Source organism: Dasypus novemcinctus, chromosome 18 (genome assembly GCF_030445035.2).
Source record: "Dasypus novemcinctus isolate mDasNov1 chromosome 18, mDasNov1.1.hap2, whole genome shotgun sequence".
In the NCBI taxonomy this organism is placed as follows: Eukaryota; Metazoa; Chordata; class Mammalia; order Cingulata; family Dasypodidae; genus Dasypus; species Dasypus novemcinctus.
In genome coordinates this window covers 66661806-66683015 of record NC_080690.1, presented here as the reverse complement: position 1 = coordinate 66683015, position 21210 = coordinate 66661806, and the positions used below count along the sequence as shown (strand labels likewise).

Here is a 21210-nt window from a genome sequence, read left to right as displayed (position 1 = left end):
CAGAGGCTGCATCCTCCCAGAGTTGATGAGAAACAGCATTCTCCCTTGAGTTCTTTTATGCCATTGGTTGATTCAGGGGGAGACTGTGGTAGACTTTCTGGGTTTGGGTATAAACTGCCAACCCCAGTTCCCACAGCATTGGTTATTATTAGGACAGTTAGGAAAGGTATGAAGAGAGGCACTGCCCTAGACATCATTCACAAAGACAGTATAGACAACAAGACAAGCAGATGGCAAACAAAATAAGACAGTACTTAAGAGAGCCATTTTTTACCTTGTAGGCAAGTTCATGAACTACTTGGAAAATTAATTAAGTTTACCAGGACTTTTAACATGTCCAATATTCCTCTGAATATGATCTAGAATAGAACAATATCTCCATAATCATCAGGCATGTATTGAAAATAGGAGAGATATAGATACAGGACTTAATACTAATCAATGCACTGATCAATGCATAAATTCCTCTTTGAGCTGCAATTACTAGATCTAAGCTCCAGGTTTGTAATACCACACATGTTATCCCTCCACGGGAGCAGGCCATAATGCCAGTTGTGTTTAAGTTCTGCTTACATCACTTTGGTCATCACTGCTCCACTTGGAATGCCCTTTACAAAGCCAGCATGCGGCAGCACTGTTGACCCTAGAGAGAAGTTGGGAAGGTAAGGCTCCAATATTCCACTGGCCTTGTGCATAGCACCCTTCAGCGCTGTGGAACAGCGCCAGTCTGGAGACAATGTCCACTGTACATCTGGCCATGCTGAGCCATTGCTGGCTGCTGCAAGAGTCTGAAGCTACGTCGTACTCTCCATCCACTTCAGGAACATAACCAGAGAGGTAGTAGATACTTTTACTGTTTTAGGGGCCAATGATTGACCTAGGCAATAACTCAAACGGAGAGGCAAAATGCAGTGTATTGAAGGCCTAGTTTGAGTGTACAAGAGAGTTTGACAATTCTGAAGTCTGTCTCTTTTAATTTCCATACACTTTCTAAACACTTCCAATGCCATGTATAACATATCAAAGGAACTTAACTTTTTAGTACTTTGCTTTTTACTTTTACATTAATTAACAGGTATTTTAGTTTAGCAGTAGTACAGGAAAAACTACTTTCTCAATTATTTTATGAAAATCTAAGAGTCCCAATGAAATCAAGAATACCTTTGTTTACTACCATTTTAATATGGAGACTGAGGTGGCCTCTGACAGTTTTCCCTATTATGAAGTTACTTTTGTTATTAATATAAATTTAGGTCTCTAATAAATAATGGCTTCCTGGAATTAGCCACTTAAGTTCTTTTGTTTAGAAGATACTTTTGCAAACTTCTTATAGTTAACCATAACCATACCAACTAGTTACCTTACATTTAAGTAAGCTTATTAAATTATAGTTACCAATGAATGAAGTTTACTTTGTCCATTTAAGAGAGGACAGAGCTACATTTCCTTCCTTAGCTTAATTTCATTAAACATGAACTTAACAATTTCCATCATCTTAAAGATTTAATACATATAATGTTAATTTATTTAATTGGTATCCTATAAATGTAGGGAGATTACACCCAAGCTAAATAAAATGGAAACCATTATAGTTTATGCAAGGAATGTTCTTTTTCTTTCCTTTATGGGAGGCTAGAACCTCTTTGATAAAATTCTAAAACTATGAATAATTTTAAAAGCATACTGATTGCTAGTTTTTGGAATATATTACAATTGTTTGCTTTGTTTTAATCAAAATTTAGAAAAGATCTTTCCATAGCTTTCAAGGACTCTTCTTTTACTTACTGTAATTTGACAATTGGATTATTAACCACCCTTATTTTAAGGCTGTTAAAAGGTTTAATTTGGGGGATTACAGGGCAAACTGAAGCAGGCTAGTAAGATAGGGAATCAATAGACAGATCTGGAACCTGGCAAGAGAATCCACGTGGACATCAGTACCCCCAAGCTGGCTGCTGGAAGACCCTCCCCAAGATTCTGCCACTCAGAAGAAGATTCCTCCAGAAGCCAGGGGAAGCCCCAGACATTCCCCAAGGACCTTATCACTGGGCCCTCCTGGGAGATTGATGGGAGAAATAAGCAACCAAAGTGGTAAACAGCTGGACCTCCTCCCCTCCATTAGCAAAGGGGTGGGATAATCAACAGTTCAAAAAGCGGCGCCAGGCCTGAGTTCCCTCTCTCATGTGCTCTCTCACCTGTGGACCGGTCCTGCCCTCTGTGCACCACTCTCACTGTTTTTCGTCTGCCATGTGGCCACACAAGTAAAACTTGGGCATTTATAAAACTTGGGAATTGTACTCTGTAAATCAGCTCTTTATCATTTTTCAACCCCTTCCTCCTTACCTGGGACACATGGTCTGCTATTTTCTCCCATTTCTCTTCCCTCCCTACCTGAATAAATTACTGGTCTGACTCACCCAACGTGCTCTTGAAATTCATTTCTGCAGCATAGCCAAGAACCTAAAGGGAAGCAGACTTGGCCCAATGGATAGGGCATCCGCCTACCACATGGGAGGTCCATGGTTCAAACCCCAGGCCTCCTTGACCCATGTGGAGCTGGCCCACGCGCAGTGTTGATGTGCGCAAGGAGTGCCCTGCCATGCAGGGGTGTCCCCCACGTAGGGGAGCCCAATGTGCAAGGAGTGCACCCCATAAGGAGAGCCGCCCAGCGCGAAAGAAAATGCAGCCTGCCCAAGAATGGCACTGCACACACAGATAGCTGACACAGCAAGATGACGCAACAAAAAGAAACACAGATTCCCAGTGCCACTGATAACGATAGAAGCAGTCACAGAAGAACACGCAGCGAAAGGACACAGAGAGCAGACAACTGGCGGGGGGGGGGGGCGGGGAGGGGAGAGAAATACATTTAAAAAAAAAAAAAAACCTAAATAAAATCTGGTAACAAAACTATGATTCTTAATTCCCCAGCCTAGAAGATAGAAATTCTCTTTCTTTTTTAAAATTTTAATCTTTTTAAAAAGATACATAAATCACACAAAATGTTAAAATAAAAAATCTAAGAGGTTCCCATATACCCCACTCCCCACACCCCCCACTCCTCCCACATCAACGATTTCTTTCATTAGTGTGGTATATTCATTGCATTTGATGAGTACATTTTGGAGCATTGCTACACAGCATGGATTATAGTTTATGTTGTAGTTTACACTCTCCCCTAGTCCATTCAGTGGGTTATGACAGGATGTATAGTGTCCTACCTCTGTCCCTGCAATATCATTCAGGACAAAGCCAAGTCCCGAAAATGCCCCAATATCACACCTGTTTTACCCTCTCCCTGCCTTCAGCAACTCCCATGACCACTGTCTCCACATCAATGATATAATTTCTTCCATTGCTAGAGTCACAATAATTCTGCAGTGGAATGCCAGTAAGTCCACTCTAATCCATATTTTATTCCTCCACCCTGAGAACCCTGGGATGGTGATGTCCACTCCACCTCTAAATCAAGAGGGGACTTAGATCCCACATGGCTGATGGATGGAATTCTCCTGCTTGCAGCTGTAGACTCTCTCAGTTCCCTGGTGTGGTGGTTGACCATCATCACCTCCCTGTTAGCTGACCGGGGTAAGTCCAACGAACTGGAGAGTAGGTGTGGTGACTCTGCTGAGGCTCAGGACCCAGCTGGCACATAGACAGTCCAGAGATTCAAGTCCCCTGAGTATACACCAACCCTAGCACCAACCACAGGTTCAGTAAAAGTGACAGAAAAGGCATGCTTAGAGACATCACATCTGAGTCCAACTCCATCACACTCAGGAGCACAAATTCCAAAGTAGGGCCCACTGGCAAGGCACTGAACTCCAGAGCCATCTGTCATGACTGTAGGGCCTGCATGTCTCCATAGCCATCAGGAGCATCACTTCTAAGGGTTGTATCTACTTTGGCTGTCTCTGAAATCCTGCTGAGATGTTTGTAAGCATGACCCCTCTGATGATCTCCTGACTCATTTTGAAGTCTCTTAGCCATATAAACTCATTTGTCTTTACCATTTCCCCCCTTCTTAGTCAAGGCTTTTTTCTAGTTGCACCACCGGCTGGTGTTTGGCAGTAATCCCTCCACACCAGGGAGGTTCATCCCTGGGAGTCATGTCCCACAGAAGATAAAGATTTAATCTGTCACAGCCCTTTCCTTAGAGCTCTTGCAAAGAGAAGGCCCTGAGGGTTGGGTAGATTAAAGAGCTCAGGAAAAATTTTTCCCCTTTCCCAATAGTTCCTATATTCAGATTTCTATATGACCCTCCCATCAGGCTCAGCCTAATTTGTGCTTCAGGAATACTTATTTACATATAAGTGCATATTTGATTTTACAATGTGAATAGGGCATTTTAAATAATTTTTATTTGTTAATATGATATTAACATCCCATTTTATGAAGATATACACTGAGCAAATAGGCAGACACAAATAGAGAGTTAGACACAAACACACAACTCCCTGATGTTACTTATAGTTTGCATTCTTTTACAAAATAAGTTTAATTGTAAAACAACATTTAAGAGATTTCTTTGAAGGCTACTTCTTTCTTTTTTAAAAAAAAAATCTTATTTTTTATTTCTCTCCCCTTCCCCACCCCCCACCCCAGCTGTCTGCTCTCTGTGTTCATTCTCTGTGTTCCTCTGTGACCACTTCTATCCTTATCAGTGGCACCGGAAATCTGTGTTTCTTTTTGTTGCGTCATCTTGTGGTGTCAGCTCTCCGTGTGTGCGGGGCCATTCTTGGGCAGGCTGCACTTTCTTTCATGCTGGGCGGCTCTCCTTACGGGGCACACTCCTTGCATGTGGGGCTCTCCCACGTGGAGGACACTCCTGTGTGGCACGGCACTCCCTGTGCGCATCAGCACTGCACATGGGTCAGCTCCACATGGGTCAAGGAGGCCTGGGGTTTGAACTACGGACCTCCCATGTGGTAGGCGGTCACCCTATCCATTGGGCCAAGTCTGCTTCCCCTGAAGGCTATTTCTAATTACTCTAATTTGCACTGTGACCGGGCAGTTTTGCACAAGAATTTCATTCCTTTTAAATATTGGCTTATAACCAAATTGTTCCCAATGCTTTAAAATACAATTTTCCTTTACTTCAGAACTTTGCCTATTTTCCATTTTGACTTTGACAGAGCTTGGATAAGCAAGACCAATTCTGGTTTACACTCACTGAGGTCGTTGCAGCCTCAGGGAAACTGGTTTCTCTCATGACTTGCTGCCTTTAGGAACATCAGCAGTGGAGGTGGGAGACCCCCATACCCAGTCCTCAGCCACTGGACTGGAAAAGTGGATGTCCAGCCCCGAGGGTTGAGAATTCCGCCAGGCAGCAAAAACCTGGAGTCACAAGAGAAAAAAGGGTTACTAATAACAGTGGAAGGACTGGAGATGGGGGTGTCTCAAGTTTGCTTTCTCCTGAGCCATAGAGGGAAGAAGTTGTCATGAAATAACCATAAGCAAAGGCAAGGGCTGAGGCTAGACCTGAAGTGACCATAAACAAAGGTAAACTCAGTTTACAATTACTGTCACAATAGCTGAAGTCTGAGGGCTAGGTGAAGCTAGTTACAAAATAACCATAATCAAAGGCAAATTTATTTTACAATTATCATTACTATAGCAAGCACAAGCTAGACCTGAAGTAGCCATAAAGAAAGGTAAGTTAGTTTAAGAATACCTTCACAATAGGTGAAGTCTAGGTTTCATCCACCCAGTTATAGTAATTTCAGTTACTATCCTTCTGGTGTTTTATAATATAAAGGCATGTATGTAATTGAAGCAGGCTAGTAAGATAGGGAATTAATAGACGGATCTGGAACCTGGCAGAGAGTCCACATGGACATCAGTAAGCCCCAAGATGACTGCTGGAAGACCCCCACCCCCAAGATTTTGCTATCCAGAACAAAGACTTCTTCTGGAAGCAAAGAAAAGTCCTGGATATTCCCCAAGCACTTTATCATTGGGTCCTCCCTGGGGGGTTGATGAGTGGGTGAGCAATCAAAACAGCAAATAGCTGGAACCCCTCCCCTGCCATTAGCAAAGGGGTGGAATAATGAAGAGTTTATAAAGCAGACAGGGAGGCCTGAGTGCTCTCTGGTCCTGCTCTCTCACCTCTAGAGCGTTCCTGCCCTCTGTGTGCCACTCTCACCATTTTTCCTCAGCCACGTGGCCATGCCTGGGACTTTATAATCTATAATAAGGAATTATAGCTTGTAAATTAGCCCTCTTCACCCCGTTTCACCCACTTCCTCTCTACTTGGAATCCCTGATCTGTTATTTTCTCCCATTTCTCTTCCCTCCCTACCTGAATAAATTACTGCCCTAACTCACCCTGCATGCTCTTGAAATTCACTTCTGCAGCATAGCCAAAAACCTAGATAAAATCTGGTAACATAATGATCTTAACTCTTAGTTATGGTTTCTAGTAAGTTTCCATTTAACAATTTGAGCACCTCTGTTCATTAAGTAAGCATCTAAAACAATTTTATTAGTAACATCTTTGTTAAAGTTTTTCTGCTTTCCCCACAGTTGAACTAATTTCACTTATGCATTATACATCAAATTCAATGCAAGATAGCACTGACCTTTGAAGACTTATTTTTAGGTTAACTTTCCCTGCTATCCAATTTGTAACAGGCGAACTCCAAATCTAATTTATGAGTTTCTACACACAAGCAGACTAACAAAGTTAAAGCAAGCACAGATTAGAGCCGAAGAGAGAATTTTACACACTAGGAGTTCTATCCCATTGGTTACCTCTGCCAAGGGGTAAAGCTCTGCGAGGGCTTTTTCACTGGAAGAATTGGAGTGTTACAAGAAAATAGGCAAGGAGCTAGGAATAGTTAGGAACCGTTGAATCTTAGCGCATTTCCTCATCCCTTTAAGGAGACATGGTCATGTGGTCTCTGGCCCTCAGATCTGTCTTCTCCTCTTACACAGATTTAGCTGGAATTCAGGGTCCCGTACAGAGCTTACTCTTGGCCATATTGCAGCCGTGTGGTGGGCAGGAAAAGATTAGCCTCTTTATTGAGTAGGCAGGTGGTCCCAATTTATTTTATTTTTTTAAAGATTTACTTTTTATTTATTTCTCTTCCCACCCCCCTACCCCATTGTCTTCTCTCTGTGTCCATTCACTGTGTGTTCTTTTGTGTCCACTTCTATCCTTATCAGCCACACCGAGAAACTGTGTTTCTTTTTGTTGCATCATCTTGCTGTGTCAACTCTCTGTGTGTGCGGCGCCATTCCTGGGCAGGCTGCACTTTCTTTCGCGCTGGGCAGCTCTCCTTACGGGGCGCACTCCTTGCGTGTGGAGCTCCCCTAGCCGGGTGACACCCCTGTGTGGCAGGGCACTCCTTGCGCGCATCAGCACTGCATGTGGGCCAGCTGCACACGGGTCAAGGAGGCCCGGGGTTTGAACCGCGGACCTCCCATGTGGTAGGTGGATGCCCTAACCACTGGGCCAAGTCCGCTTCCCAGGTGGTCCCAGTTTAAGAGCCGTCCATTATCCTAGGGGAGAATAAAATGCGTTTGTCAGTCTGGGGGCTTTCCACTGCTAGATCTAACTGAATGGTTTACTCACCGGGCCAGTGTCCTGGAAATCGGGGAGCCCTGCTCTCTGTCCCCATGTTCTGGGACAGGAGCTTTGTCTCTGGTTGTCTCCAGAGACTTAGAAGTCTTGGGGGCATCTGGGTCCAGGTCCAAGACTGAACCCCCAAGCCGGGCTGACCCTAGGAAGGGGGCTGGCTGGGGCCCTTTCTTGTGCCTCTTTGCAGCAGCCTTAGGAGCTGGCTATGGGTGAGCTCCCCTCATAGCTGCTCCCAGGGGCCCAGGTCTGCAGTCAAACACCATTAAAAGCCCATCAAATACTACAACTACTTGTTCTGTGACTTGTGGGCGAACGCCCTCAGGGACAACCCCCTACACACAACCTCAGGGCTTCCCCAGGGCAGAGGGAGAGCAAAGCCTCGAGGCATTGCTGAGGGTGGGCTCATACCTCCCTAACAAAAGCAGTTTCAGTTTCCAAGGCCTTCTAAAGCCTCTCACAGACCCAAAATGAGGACAGCAGTAGTTGGAAGATCAAAGGTACTTTTAATTAAAAGGACTTGATCCAAGGGTGACAGCCCTTCTGAACTCAGAGGGACCTGGTAAACTCCCAGCCGACTTCTGCTAGACTCAGGCGGTATATACGCCCAGTCAGGTCTCAAAGGCAGTTGCACCTCCCACCCAGGACTTCCTTGGATCTAGGAGGCAGGGAGACTAGCCCCTCCCACCTCAGCAGTGGGAGCCAGAAGTCTGGGCAGACCGAGTTTATGTCCTGTGGGAGCCTATCCAGAACCCCCTTTTAAACGAGCAGGCTAAAGACTCTTCTAATTAAAAGGAACTCACAGAAAGGACCTGGTAAACTCCAGAAATCTGGGCAGACCAAGTACATGTTTTGTGGGAGCTTATCCAGGAATCCTCTAGCCATTAATCCTCGTTTAAACGGCAGAACTAAAAGAGGGCATAGACAGGTATAAAAAGATTTAGACTTACCAGTCCTTGCTGGGTGTCAGGGAGGGTTACCTCACTCCCTCCTGGCTCGCTCACCAAATGAAGACAGGGAAATGCCAGATTCCTCTAGGTTCTTGGCTATGTCGCATAAAAGAATTTAAGAACATGCCAGTGTAGTCAGGCCAGTAAAAACAATTTATTGGGAAATGGGGAAAAAGAACAGAGCTTGCTGAGAAACGGGAGAGAAGGATGGATATACACACTGAAATTTGGTGTTGGCTCCTCTAGGCAAATAGAGCAAGCTCTACCTTGTGTGGTCACCTTTTAATAACTATTAATTATTCTTCCTCCTTGCTAATGCTAAGGGGAGGGCCCCAGCTGTTATTGGTTATCCCACCAATGGTTGGGACCAATGGTGAGGCCTGTTTGGAATATCTGGGGCCAAGGGGAGGTCCTGGAAAGAGATACTGGGACCTCAAGGTTAAAGTCAAGGTCTCATTGGCGTCTTGCAGCCATATTGTCTGTCCGCCATGTCATGGCTTGTCTTCTCCTTGCCGCCCTGGCTAACCTGCCTCAGAACCATTTTACCCACCACCTTCAAATTAATATGATCATTGTTCTCAGTCTTTTTTCTTTTTAAGATTTATTGTTTTCTTTCTCTCCCCTTCCCTGCCCCCCCCCAGTTGTCTGCTCTCTGTGTCTATTCACTGTGTGTTCTTCTGTATCCGCTTGTATTCTTGTCAGCAGCACCCAGAATCTGTGTCTCTTTTTGTTGTGTCATCTTGCTGCATCAGCTCTCCATGTGTGAGGCACCACTCCTGGGCAGCCTGTGCTTTTTTTTTTGCGCTAGACGGCTCTCCTTATGGGGCGCACTCCTTGCGCGTGGGGCTCCTCTACACAGGAGGCACTCCTGCATGGCAGGGCACTCCTTGCATGCATCAGCACTGAGCGTGGGCCAGTTTATCACATGGGTCAGGAGGGCCTGAGTTTGAACCCTGGACCGCCTATGTGGTAGGCAGACACCCTATCCATTGGGCCAAATCTGCTTCCCCTGTTCTCAGTCTTGACTCCATCATCAGGTTTTTGATCAGTCATGGCATGAGCAGAGTCTCCTCAGCTGCTGCTTCACAAATGAGGTACCAGTTCCTCACCATATGAGCCTAAACTCATTTTTGTATATGGTGAGAGGGAGGCATCTTTTTTTTTTTAAGGCAATAGCAGGGATTTAGCCCAGGACTTCGTATGTGGGATACGGGCACTCAACCACTTGAGCTACACCTGCTCCCCCACAGTCATTCTTGTGCATGTGGATTTCCAGTTGTCCCAGCACCATTTGTTGAAGAGACTTTTTTTCCCCATTGAATGGAGTTGGCACCTGTGATGGTTAGGCTAATGTGTCAACTCAGCAAGGTAATTGTGCCCAGTTGTTTGGTGTAGCAAGCCCTGGGCTACCTGTAATACAAGGGCATTTATGGGCTCAGTCATAAGTGAGTTTACTGCATAGATGTCTGATTACATCTACAATAAAGCAGGCAGACTGCCATCAGCAATGAGTGATGTTTTATCCAATCAGTTGAATGCCTTAAAAGGGGAAGTGATGTCAGCATTCAGAGAGATTTTCCAGCTCGTCTTTGGACACCCAACATCTCCCAGAACTCATCAAGGATCTTCACTGGACCTTCATTGGAGCCCCTGGTTTGCAGCCTGCCTGCGGAATCTGGACTCATGCATCCCCACAGTCATGTGAGAGAATTTTATAAAGGCTCATACTGTTTATAGATATCTCCTTTTGATTGTTTCCCTAGAGAACCCTGACTAATCCTGCTACCTTCCTTGAAGACTTCCAGGAAGATGGCGGACTAGAAAGACATGAGACTCTCTTCTCCTACAGAAAAATAGCTAGAGGACAGGCTGAAACAGCCTAGACAAAGATTTTCTAGGGTTTAGGACACGAGGCAAAGGCTGAACAGTGCCCAGAGGAGAGAAAGACAAAGGAGGGACATCTCAATGACAGAACTGTGAATTGAAACCAGTGGCTGCTGCTGCTGACACCATCCCACACACTAAAGACACTTCAGAACTCTCTGGCTTCTGGGCCTGCAGTTACAGACAAAGGGGGCTCCAGAGATCTACCACCCCAGGAAAGGGGAGAGAGAGGGACACAATCTAAGTCTGACTCTCCTTCTGACCCACATATTTGGTCTGCTGTGTCCCAGGACCCATTCCAGGCTGGATGGGGCTGTGCCGTTGCTTGCCTTCGAGCCGGTGAGAGGATAAAGATATAAGACTCTCCCAATCTCCTTTTCTACTAACGGACTGATTGTTGAGGACTCAGAGGGGAGTGGAAATATTTCCAACCTGGGAAAAGGGAGGGGGCTGCCAGAGAAGGCTGGAGACCTGTCTCAGAGAGAGTTTGAATTATAAGGCTCATAGCTTCCACACAGAAAGCTCTATCACATTGAGCCGTCTGTGTTGCAGCAAATGCTTTCTGACCAGGCATTGAACTAAGACCTGCCAAAGAGTGCCATCTGCTGGCAGACCAAGGAAGTGCACCCAGGAAAATTAAAAATAAGTAGGAGAGACTTTTTCTGGCCTCTATAGCCTCCCTCCCAAGTCCCTAAGAAGTGACCAATTACTGGATCCAGTGCCCCGTTTTGAGTAACCAGCAGGAAAATCCTAACAATTCAGGTTGAGCCCAGAATCAAAGGGCAGTGGTAACAAACAGCCTCCTGCCACTAAATCCCTATAGAAGAGAAAGAAACCAAGCTTTTGAGTAAACTACATCCTAATCAGATGCCTAGATATTAGCAAAAAACTATAAGCCATATACTAAGAGAACAGAAGACATGGTACAAGAAAAATAATATATCAAAGCCCCAGAAGAGATGCAGAAAGACAATATGGTCAAAGAGATAAATGACATCAAGAAGACATTGAGGGAAATGGATGTGGCTCAACCAATTGGGCTCCCATTGGGCGCCTGTCTACCATATAGGAGGTCCACGGTTCGATCCCCAGGGCATCCTGGTGAGGGCAAGCTGGCCCACTCAGAGTGCCGGCCCATGTGGGAATGCTGCCCCATGCAGGAGTGCCACCCTGCATGGGAATGCCACCCTGCACAGGAGTTCCAGCTGATGTGGAGAGCTGGTACAGTAAGATGACACAACAAGCGACACAGAGGAGAGAAAATAAGAAGACATAGCAGAACAGAGAGTTGAGGTGATGCAAGAGAGTAATCGCCTCTCTCCCACTCCAGAAGGTCCCAGGATCAGTCCCTGGAGCTGCCTAGTGAGAATACAAGCAGACACAGAAGAACACACAGTGAACTGACACAGAGAACAGACAAGGGAGGGGCATGGGGGGGAGGAGAGAAATACATAAAATAAATCCTTAAAAAAATACATTGAGTGAGCGCAAAGAAGAATTTGAAATCCTGAACAGAAAAGTAACAGAGCTTATGGGAATAAAAGACACAATAAGTGAGATAAAAAACACATTCGAGGCATACAAGAGGAGATTTGAAATGATAGAAGAAAAAATAAGTAATACTGAAGACAGAGCAGCTAAAACTGAAGAGAGAAAAGAATAGAGGGAGAAAGGAATGGAAAAAATTGAGCAGGGCTCAGAGAGTTGAATGAACACCACAAAATGCAACAACATACTTGTCATGGGAGTTCCAGAAGAAGAGAAGAGAAAAGTGTGGGAAACAAAGGCATGTTGTTTCCATAATAGCAATTTACTTCCTTGACCACTGCATCACGCTGTCCCGTTAGAGATATACGTGCCGGACATAAATATCTCAGGGAGATGTAACATTCTGGCGGAACCAGGACTTGATAGTATGGAACAACCTGGGCAACAAGATTAATGAGTATATTTGTTTCAATAACATAATAAAGCATTGTGAGCTTTGGTTTCTATCCAATCCACTGTATTATTTAGAATGAGCTAATGGTAATAGTTATCTAGAATAACTTCTGTCTAATGATAATAGTTATCCAGAATAGTTCCTGTCTCTCATGATCGGTTGGGATATATAAGCAAGCCCCTGAGATCAATAAATTTGTCTGATGAGCATGAGGCTTCACTGCTCTCAGATCCCCTGATCCCAATCTCTCTTTGTCTTTTATTCCCGATACCCTTCGGATCCGCGACTCTGACAAAAAGGGGCAGAAAGGGTATCTGAGGAAATAATAAATGAAAATATCCCAACTCTCACTAAAGAAATGAACTTACATGTCCAAGAAGCACACTGTACCCCAGTCAGAATAAATCCAAATAGACCTACTCCAAGACACATACTGCTCAGAATGTCAAATGTCAAAGATAAAGAGAAAATTCTCAGAGCAGCAAGGGAGAAGCAAACCATCACATACAAGGGACGTCCAGTAAGACTTAGCACGGCTTTCTCTTCAGAAACCATGGAGGCGAGAAGATAGTGATATGATATAATTAGGATACTGAAAGAGAAAAACTGTCAACCAAGAATTCTTTATCCAGTAAAATTGTCCTTCAAATATGAAGAGGAGTATAAAATATTCATAAACAGAAACTAAGAGAGTTTGCAAAAAAGAATCTACCTTTGCAGGAAATATTAAAGGAAGCCTTAGAGCCTGAAAGAAAAACACAAGAGAGAAGGGTTTGGAAGAGAGTATAAAAGAAAGAAGAGCAGAAAGGATAACCAAAAGAGTAAAAAGACAGACAAAAATAAGATATGACAGGGGAAACGGACTTTGGCCCAGTGGATAGGGCGTCTGTCTATGACATGGGAGGTCCGCGGTTCAAACCCCGGGCCTCCTTGACCCGTGTGGAGCTGGCCATGCGCAGTGCTGATGCGCGCAAGGAGTGCCGTGCCACGCAAGGGTGTCCCCTGCATAGGGGAGCCCCACGCGCAAGGAGTGCGCCCGTGAGGAAAGCCGCCCAGCGTGAAAAGAAAGAGCAGCCTGCCCAGGAATGGCGCCGCCCACACTTCCCGTGCCGCTGACGACAACAGAAGCGGACAAAGAAACAAGACGCAGCAAATAGACACCAAGAACAGACAACCAGGGGAGGGGGGGAATTAAATAAATAAATAAATCTTTAAAAAAAAAAAAAGAAAAGAAACAAGACGCAGCAAATAGACACAGAGAACAGACAACCAGGGGAGGGGGGGGGAATTAAATAAATAAATAAATCTTAAAAATAAAATAAAATAAGATATGACATATTAAAACCAAAGAATAAAATGGAGGAAGTAAATAGTGCATTTACAGTAATATCATTGAATGTGAATGGATTAAACTCCTCAATAAAAAGATACAGGCAACAGAATGGATTAAAAACCATGAGCCATCCATATGCTGCTTACAAGAAACTTAACTTCGACATAGGAATACAAACCAGCTGAAAGTGAAAGGTTGGAAGAAGATACTCCACGCAAATAGTAACCAGAAGAGAGCAGGGGTAGCTATACTAATATCAGACAAAACAGACTTTAAATGCAAATCAGTTATAAGAGATAAAGAAAGCCATTATTTATTAATAAAAGGGACAATCCACCAGGAAGATATAACAGTCACAAATATCTATGCACATAACCAGGGTGCCCCAAAATACATGAGACAAACTCTGAGAAAACTGAAGGGAGAAATAGATATCTCTACAATAATTTTTGGAGACTTCAACACCCCATTCACATCATTAGATGGAACAGCTAGACAGAAGATGATCAGGGAAACAGAGAACTTGAACAATATGATAAAGAAATTAGACCTAACAAATATACAGAACACTGCATCCAAACTCAGAGGTGTATACATTCTTCTCAAGTGCCCATGGGTCTGTCTCCAGGGTACAATGCAGCTCTCAATAAATATAAAAAGATTGAAATTATACAAAGCACCTTCTCAGATCATAATGGAATGAAATTGGAAATCAATAATAGACAGGAAAAAAGTAAATTTGCAAATGTGTAGAGGCTGAACAACACACACCTAAATAATCAGTGGGTCAAAGAAGAAATTGCAAGTGAAGTCAATAAATATATTGAGACAAATGAAAATGAGAACACAACTTATGGGCTACAGCAAAGGCAATCTTGAGAGGGAAATTTTTAGCCTAAATGCCTATATTAAAAAAGAAGAAAGAGCTAAACTCAAAGATTTAACTGAACAACTAGAGAAACTAGAAAAAGAATAGCAAACCAATCCCAAAGCAAGCAGAAAGAAAGAAATAATAAAGATTAGAGCAGAAATAAATGAAATTGAGAACAACAAAAAAAAAATAGAGAAAATCGACAAAACAAAAAGCTGGTGTTTTGAGAAGATCAATAAAGTTGACAACTCCTTAGACTAACAAAGAAGAAAAGAGAGAAAATTCAAATAAATACAATCAAAAATGAAAGGGGGGAAATTACAACTACCCCACAGAAATAAAAAGAATCATAAAAGGAAATTATTAGAAACTGTATGCCAACAAATTAGACAACGTAGAGGAAATGGACAAATTCCTAGAAATGTGCAACCAACCTACACTGATGCTACAAGAAATGTAAGAACTTTTTTTTTTTAAAGATTTATTTTTATTTATTTAATTCCCCTCCCCTCCCCCGGTTGTCTGTTTTCTGTGTCTTTTTGCTGCGTCTTGTTTCTTTGTCCGCTTTGGTTGTCAGCAGCACGGGAAGTGTGGGCGGCACCATTCCTCAGCAGGCTGCTCCCTCCTTCGCACTGGGCGGCTCTCTTTATGGTGCACTCCTTGCGCGGGGGGCTCCCCTACGCGGGGGACACCCCTACGCGGGGGACACCCCTACGCGGGGGACACCCCTGCCTGGCAGGGCACTCCTTGCGCACATCAGCACTGCGCATGGGCCAGCTCCACACCGGTCAAGGAGGCCCGGGGCTTGAACTGCGGACCTCCCATGTGGTAGACGGACGCCCTAACCACTGGGCCAAAGTCTGTTTCCCCGAAATATAAGAACTTAACAAACCAATCACACTTAAGGCGATTGAATTTGTCATCAAAAATCTCCCAGCAAAGAAAAGTCCAGGACCAGATGGCTTCATAGGTGAATTCTACCAAGCACTTCGAAAGGAATTAACATCAATCCTGCCTAAACTCTTCCAAAAAACTGAAGAGGAGGGAAAATTACCCAACGCATTTTATCTAACATCACCCTAATACCACAGATAAACACACTACAAGAAAAGAAAATTACAGACCAATCTCTCTAATGAACATAGATGCAAAAATTCTCAACAAAATACTTGCAATTTGAATCCAATAGCATATCGAAAGATTTATATATCATGACCAAGTGGGATTTATTCCTGGTATGCAAGGCTGGTTCAACATAAGAAAATCAATCAACATAATACACCACATTAACAAATTGAAGGAAAAAACCCACATGATCATCTCAATTGACACAGAAAAGGCATGTGATAAAATCCAGCATCCCTTTTTGATAAAAACACTTCAAAAGATAGGAATAGAAGGAAAATTCCTCAATATGAGAAAAGGCATATATGAAAAACCCATAGCCAACATCATGCTCAATGGGGAAAGGTTGAAAACTTTCCCTCTAAGATCAGGAACAAGACAAGGATGCCCACTGTCACCACTGTTATTCAATATTGTACTAAAAGTTCTAGCTAGGGCAATTAGAAAAGAAAAAAAAATTAAGGGCATCCAAATAGGCAAAGAGGAAGTAAAACACTTACTGTCTGCAGATGACATGATCTTGTACTTAGAAAATCCTGAAGTATCAACAACAAAGCTACATGAGCTAATAAATGAGTTCAGCAAAGTGGCAGGATACAAGATCAACATGCAAAAATCAATAATGTATTTGTATTCTAGTACTGAACAATCTGAGGATGAAATCAGGGGGAAAATTCCTTTTTCAATAGTAACAAAAAGACTCAATTACCTAGGCATTAATTTAACCAAAGAAGTACAGGACCTATATGCAGAAAACTACAAAACAATGCTAAAAGAAATTTTAAAAGACCTAAACAAATAGAAAGACATTCTGTGTTCATGAATTGGAAGAATAAATATCATGAAGATGTCAATCTTACCCAAACTGATTTATAGATTCAATGCAATACCAACCAAAATCCCAACAGCGTACTATGCAGAATTAGAAAAGGTAATTACCAAATTCATTTTGAAGGGAAAATGCACCGGAATAGCCAAAAGCATTCTAAAAAAAGAGAGCAATGTGAGAGAAATTTCACTGCCTGATCTTGAAACATATTACCAAGCTACAGTGGTCAAAACAGCATGGTAGTAGCATAAAGATAGACACATCGATCAGTGGAATAGAATTGAGAATCCAGAAATAAACCCTTATCTATAGTCAACAGGTTTTTGACAAACCTACCAACTCAATGTTAATGGGACAAAACAGTCTTTTCAACAAATGGTGCTGGAAGAACTGTTTCATCTATAACCAAAAGAATGAAAGAGGACCCCTATCTCACTTCCTGTACAAGAATCAACTCAAAGTGTATCAAGGACCTAAGTACAAAACCTAGGACGATAAAACTACTAGAAGAATATGTAGGGAAACATCTTCAAGACCTTGTAATAGGTATTGGTTTCTTGGACCTTACACCCAAAGCACATAAAAGAAAAAAAAAATAGATAAATGGGACCTCCTCAAAATTAAACACTTTTGTACCTCACAGGACTTTGTCAAAAGGGTGAAAAGGCAGCTAACTCAATGGGAGAAAATATTTGGAAATCACATATCAGATAAGGATTTAATATCCATGATATATGAAGAGATGTTACAATTCAACAATAAAAAGACAAACGACACAATTTAAAAATGCACAAAAGACTTGAGTAGACATTTGTCCAAAGAAGAAATACAAATGGCAAAAAAACCAACCACATGAAGAAATGATCAACATCACCAATGATGAGGGAAATGCAAATCAAAACTACACTGAGATATCATTTCACACCTATCAGAATGTCCACTATTAAAAAGACAGAGAACTACAAGTGTTGGAGAGGATGTGGAGAGATAGGAACACTTAATTACTGTTGGTGGGAATGCAGAATGGTACAGCCACTGTGGAGGACTGTTTGGCAGTTCCTAAAGAAGTTGAATACAGACTTACCATGTGACCCTGTAATACCACTACTGGGTATATACCCAGAAGAACTGAGAGCAGTGACACAAACAGACATCTGCATGCCAATATTCATAGCAGCATTATTCACGAATGCCAAAAGTTGGAAACAACCCATGTGTCCATCAACAGATGAATGGATGGGAAGTGGATGTAGCTCAAGCAATTGGACTCCTGTCTATCATATAGGAGGTCCAGGGTTGGATGCCCAGGGCCTCCTGGTGAATTCAAGCTGGACCGTGGCAAGCTGGCCCAAACAGAGTACTGGGCTGCACAGAGTACTGTCCCACACAGGAGCGCTGGCCCATGCAGAGAGTTGACGCAGCAAGATGATGCAACAAAAAGAAACACAGAGAAGAGATAATAAGAGACACAGCAGATCAGGGAACTGAGGTGGCGCAAGAGAATGATGGCCTCTCTCCCACTTCAAAAGGCCCCAGGGTAGGTTCCCAGAGCCACCTAATGAGAATACAAGCAGACACAGAAGAACACAGAGTGAACAAAACAACCCACAGATGAATGGATAAACAAACTGTGGTCTAGTCACACGATGGAATATTATGCGCCTGTAAGAAGAAATGAAGTCATAAAGCATATGACGACTTGGATGAACCTGAAGGACATTACGTTGAGCGAAGCAAGCCAGACACAAAAGGACAAATACTGTGATTCCACTACTCTGATCCAAATATATTGTGTAACATATTGTATGATTCAAAATTTTTTATATGTATCCAGTACATTTAAATGAGAAATGTATGTTTTTATTCAAGTATATTTTCTTTTTAGTTTTTTTCTTTCTATTTTTTAAAATGTTACATTCAAAAAATATAAGAGGTCCCCCCATAACTCCCACCCCCCTCTTTTTAGTTTTCAATTGTTTATATTTTCAATTATTAAATGTACAAAATAAAGTTGAAAAAAATACTGCACCCTTGTTGAAAATCAACTGGCTGTAGATACGTAGATTTATCTCTGGTCTCTCAATTCTGTTCCACTGGCCTCTTTCTTTCTTGACTGTTATCACCCTGTCTTACCATCTTCATAGCACTTACTACATGCTGTGAACTTACAGACCTTGTCCTATAGTAGGTATCACTACACATTTTTAACTGAACGGAAGAGGTAGGCACGATTATAAACCTCCACTTTCCAGATATGGAAACTGAGGCTCAGGGTCACACCACTAGAAAGTAGTGGAGGCAGAATTTGAACTCAGGTCATCCTGGTTCCATCCTGGTGCTTCTGTGTGTCCAGAAACAAAATCTCTTCAGGCTCTTGGCTTTGCTTCCCCTGTAGGTAAAACATGCCTTGGGGCATCTCTAGCTGCTGACCGTTCCTTGAGGACATGGGGATTTCAATATTCTGGAAGTCCATTGTCAGGTTTTCTACCCTCCTCTCCTCCCCAACTTCGGTGCCCGCGCGGGCTGACACCACTGGCAGCTCCTGGCGTCACAGCTGAGCCTATGCCAAAACCTGGACTGGATAACACGGTTGCGGGAGAGGCGGGCTCTAGAAGCGCAGCCAAGAAAGTGGAAGGCCAGGTCGGGGAGGGTCTTAAAGGTCTGAGGGGAGGGGTCTGAACCCTGGGGTCGGAACTATTAGTCTAAGAAGGCCGAGTTAAGGGCTCTGGCATCCGAGCAAGTAAGTACCAGACAGGGAGGTCGGCCAGGGGGCGTGGCCAAAGGCTCTGGGGGCGGGAATAGAACGTTCGCCCCCTCAAGATTCTGGGGGTGGAGCTAAGAGCCCTGGGGGCGGGGACTGGATCCAATAAACAAGGGCCCTGAGGACCGTCCCAGAAGGAGTTCCAGGGCGGAGCTAGTGGATACCTGGGCGGGTTTGAGGCTCTTTGGCCCGGCCTTGGTCTTCCGAGGGGCTTTCGGGAAATTCAACAAACAATTAGGGAGAAGGTTTGGGGGATCTGGGAGTGTCTTCCTCCACTCCATCCTCCTCCCAGAGGCGGGGGCCAAGCTCCGGGCTGAGAAGCAGGGAAGGCCCTGCCCCTTCCAGTCTCTCTGCATCTCTATTGGCCGAGGGGCCTGCGCGACAGTCTCTCATTGGTCCGGAACTGGAGAGGAGGGGGTCCGCAGGGAGAATACGCGCCGGTTGTGGGCGAGGCCAGACGGTGTCGAGGGGGGTCTCGGCGCGGCCAATCCCGGCCCGAGGATTGTGTTGGAGGGGGTCCTCGCAGGGGGCGTCCCCGATCCCCTTTTCTTGGCATCCTGGAGGATGACCCCAGTGCCAGGCCCGCCGCTCGCCGCCTGATGCGGGGCGGGCCGAGCCCGGGATGCTGGAGCGAAGGGCGTTGCTATGGCAACGGGAGGCAGGGCCTGGGGTGGGGACCGGGCCCGGGCTGGGGCCGGGGGGGCCGGAGGTGGCTGTGGCGGGGCGATGGCGGAGCGCGGCCCGGCCTTCTGCGGCCTCTACGACACGTCCTCGCTGCTGCAATACTGCAATGGTGAGACCCCTCCCCAGCCCCGACCCTGGCCCCGCCCGAGGCTGGACCCATCTCCTCCAGCCCAGCCTCCTCCTTCCTAGTCCCCATCCCAGTCCCTGGCCCAAGATCCCCCTTCCAGTCCCTACGGCAGGACCCTGACCTCAGGGCAAGGACTCTGATTCCCAAAGCCCGGATACCAGTCCCCCACCCGCTTGGACGCTCCGCGTTCCTGAAGTGGCTAGACCGAGAGAAGTGGGTAGAGCTTGGGGTCGGAAGAGGGCGAGGCCCGGGGCCCACCAGGGCTGGAACTCTGCTTTCCCTACCCTCGCAAGCCTCTGGGACCCTCCCTCTTCTCCCTGGCAGGTGGGGGACAGGATGGGGTAGGGTGGGAGAAGAGTTTGGCCTTGGTCTCTGGTAGGGCTGCCAGAAGCCTTTGCCTCCGCTGTTCCCCCAAATCTTCAGGCCCTGCCCCTCCTATCATGAGACCCCCCCCCCCCTACCTTCTTCCTAGACAAATGGCTCTAGTACTAGACGGGCCTTGGTGGGTGTCAGGCCCAGGTATGGAGAGCTGGAGGCAGAGGTGTGGGGAGGGGAGGTGGGAGATGACTGCTAATCTCAGGGCTGAAGGGCTCAGCTGGGAGGGGAGGGTCAGGAGGGAGCTAAGGGTTCCAGTCATCCCTTGGGGTGCACAGGCCAAGGCCTGGCACTGGTGGGGACTGAAGGGTCAAGAGGAAACCTTCTCCATTTCACTCTGGGGGGACTGAGAAGGCCCATCTTCCAGTTTGGATTTTCCCTCTCACTGGGTGCACACCCCAGCACCTGGGGACCCTTAGAGTTGCCAGAGGACCTGGAAGGTCCATTCTAGCCTCCTCTGCCCCTCTAAGAGGCAGGATGACAGAGTGTCTAAGACAGCTCTGGGGACCAGAGACCACCTGGAGTCAGCGTAGGGTTCTGCCACTGAATGCAGTGTGACCTTGCTTGCACAAGTCACTTCATCTCTCTGGGCCTCAGTCTCCCTGCTCCCGGCTCCCCTCGCCACGCCCTCCCCCCAAAAAACTACCAACGGGTATAAAAATGTAACTAGAGTTGTAGGGAGCGTTAGGTGCCGTAATAATAATAGTCTGGATTTACTGAGCACGTACCATGAATCAGTAAGTGGGCAAA

General features: G+C 45.0%; 1 protein-coding gene across 6 annotated transcripts in view; it reads left to right on the top strand.

The window, feature by feature from the left end:
• The first annotated feature begins 19920 nt into the window (after window positions 1-19920).
• EML2 (EMAP like 2) overlaps window positions 19921-21210 on the top strand; it is a 36800-nt gene continuing 35510 nt past the window's right edge. For 2 of the 6 annotated variants that reach the window (XM_071209340.1, XM_071209339.1), the window contains exon 1: window positions 19986-20067. Coding sequence is in view for 2 of the 6 variants with exons in the window: in XM_058280444.2 (XP_058136427.2) it covers window positions 20001-20067 (67 nt within the window). In the remaining 4 variants the exon portion in view is untranslated. Of the gene's footprint in view, window positions 20068-21210 lie in introns of all 6 variants that reach the window. The other 4 variants (XM_058280444.2, XM_071209341.1, XM_071209338.1 and 1 more) reach the window with 4 other exon arrangements.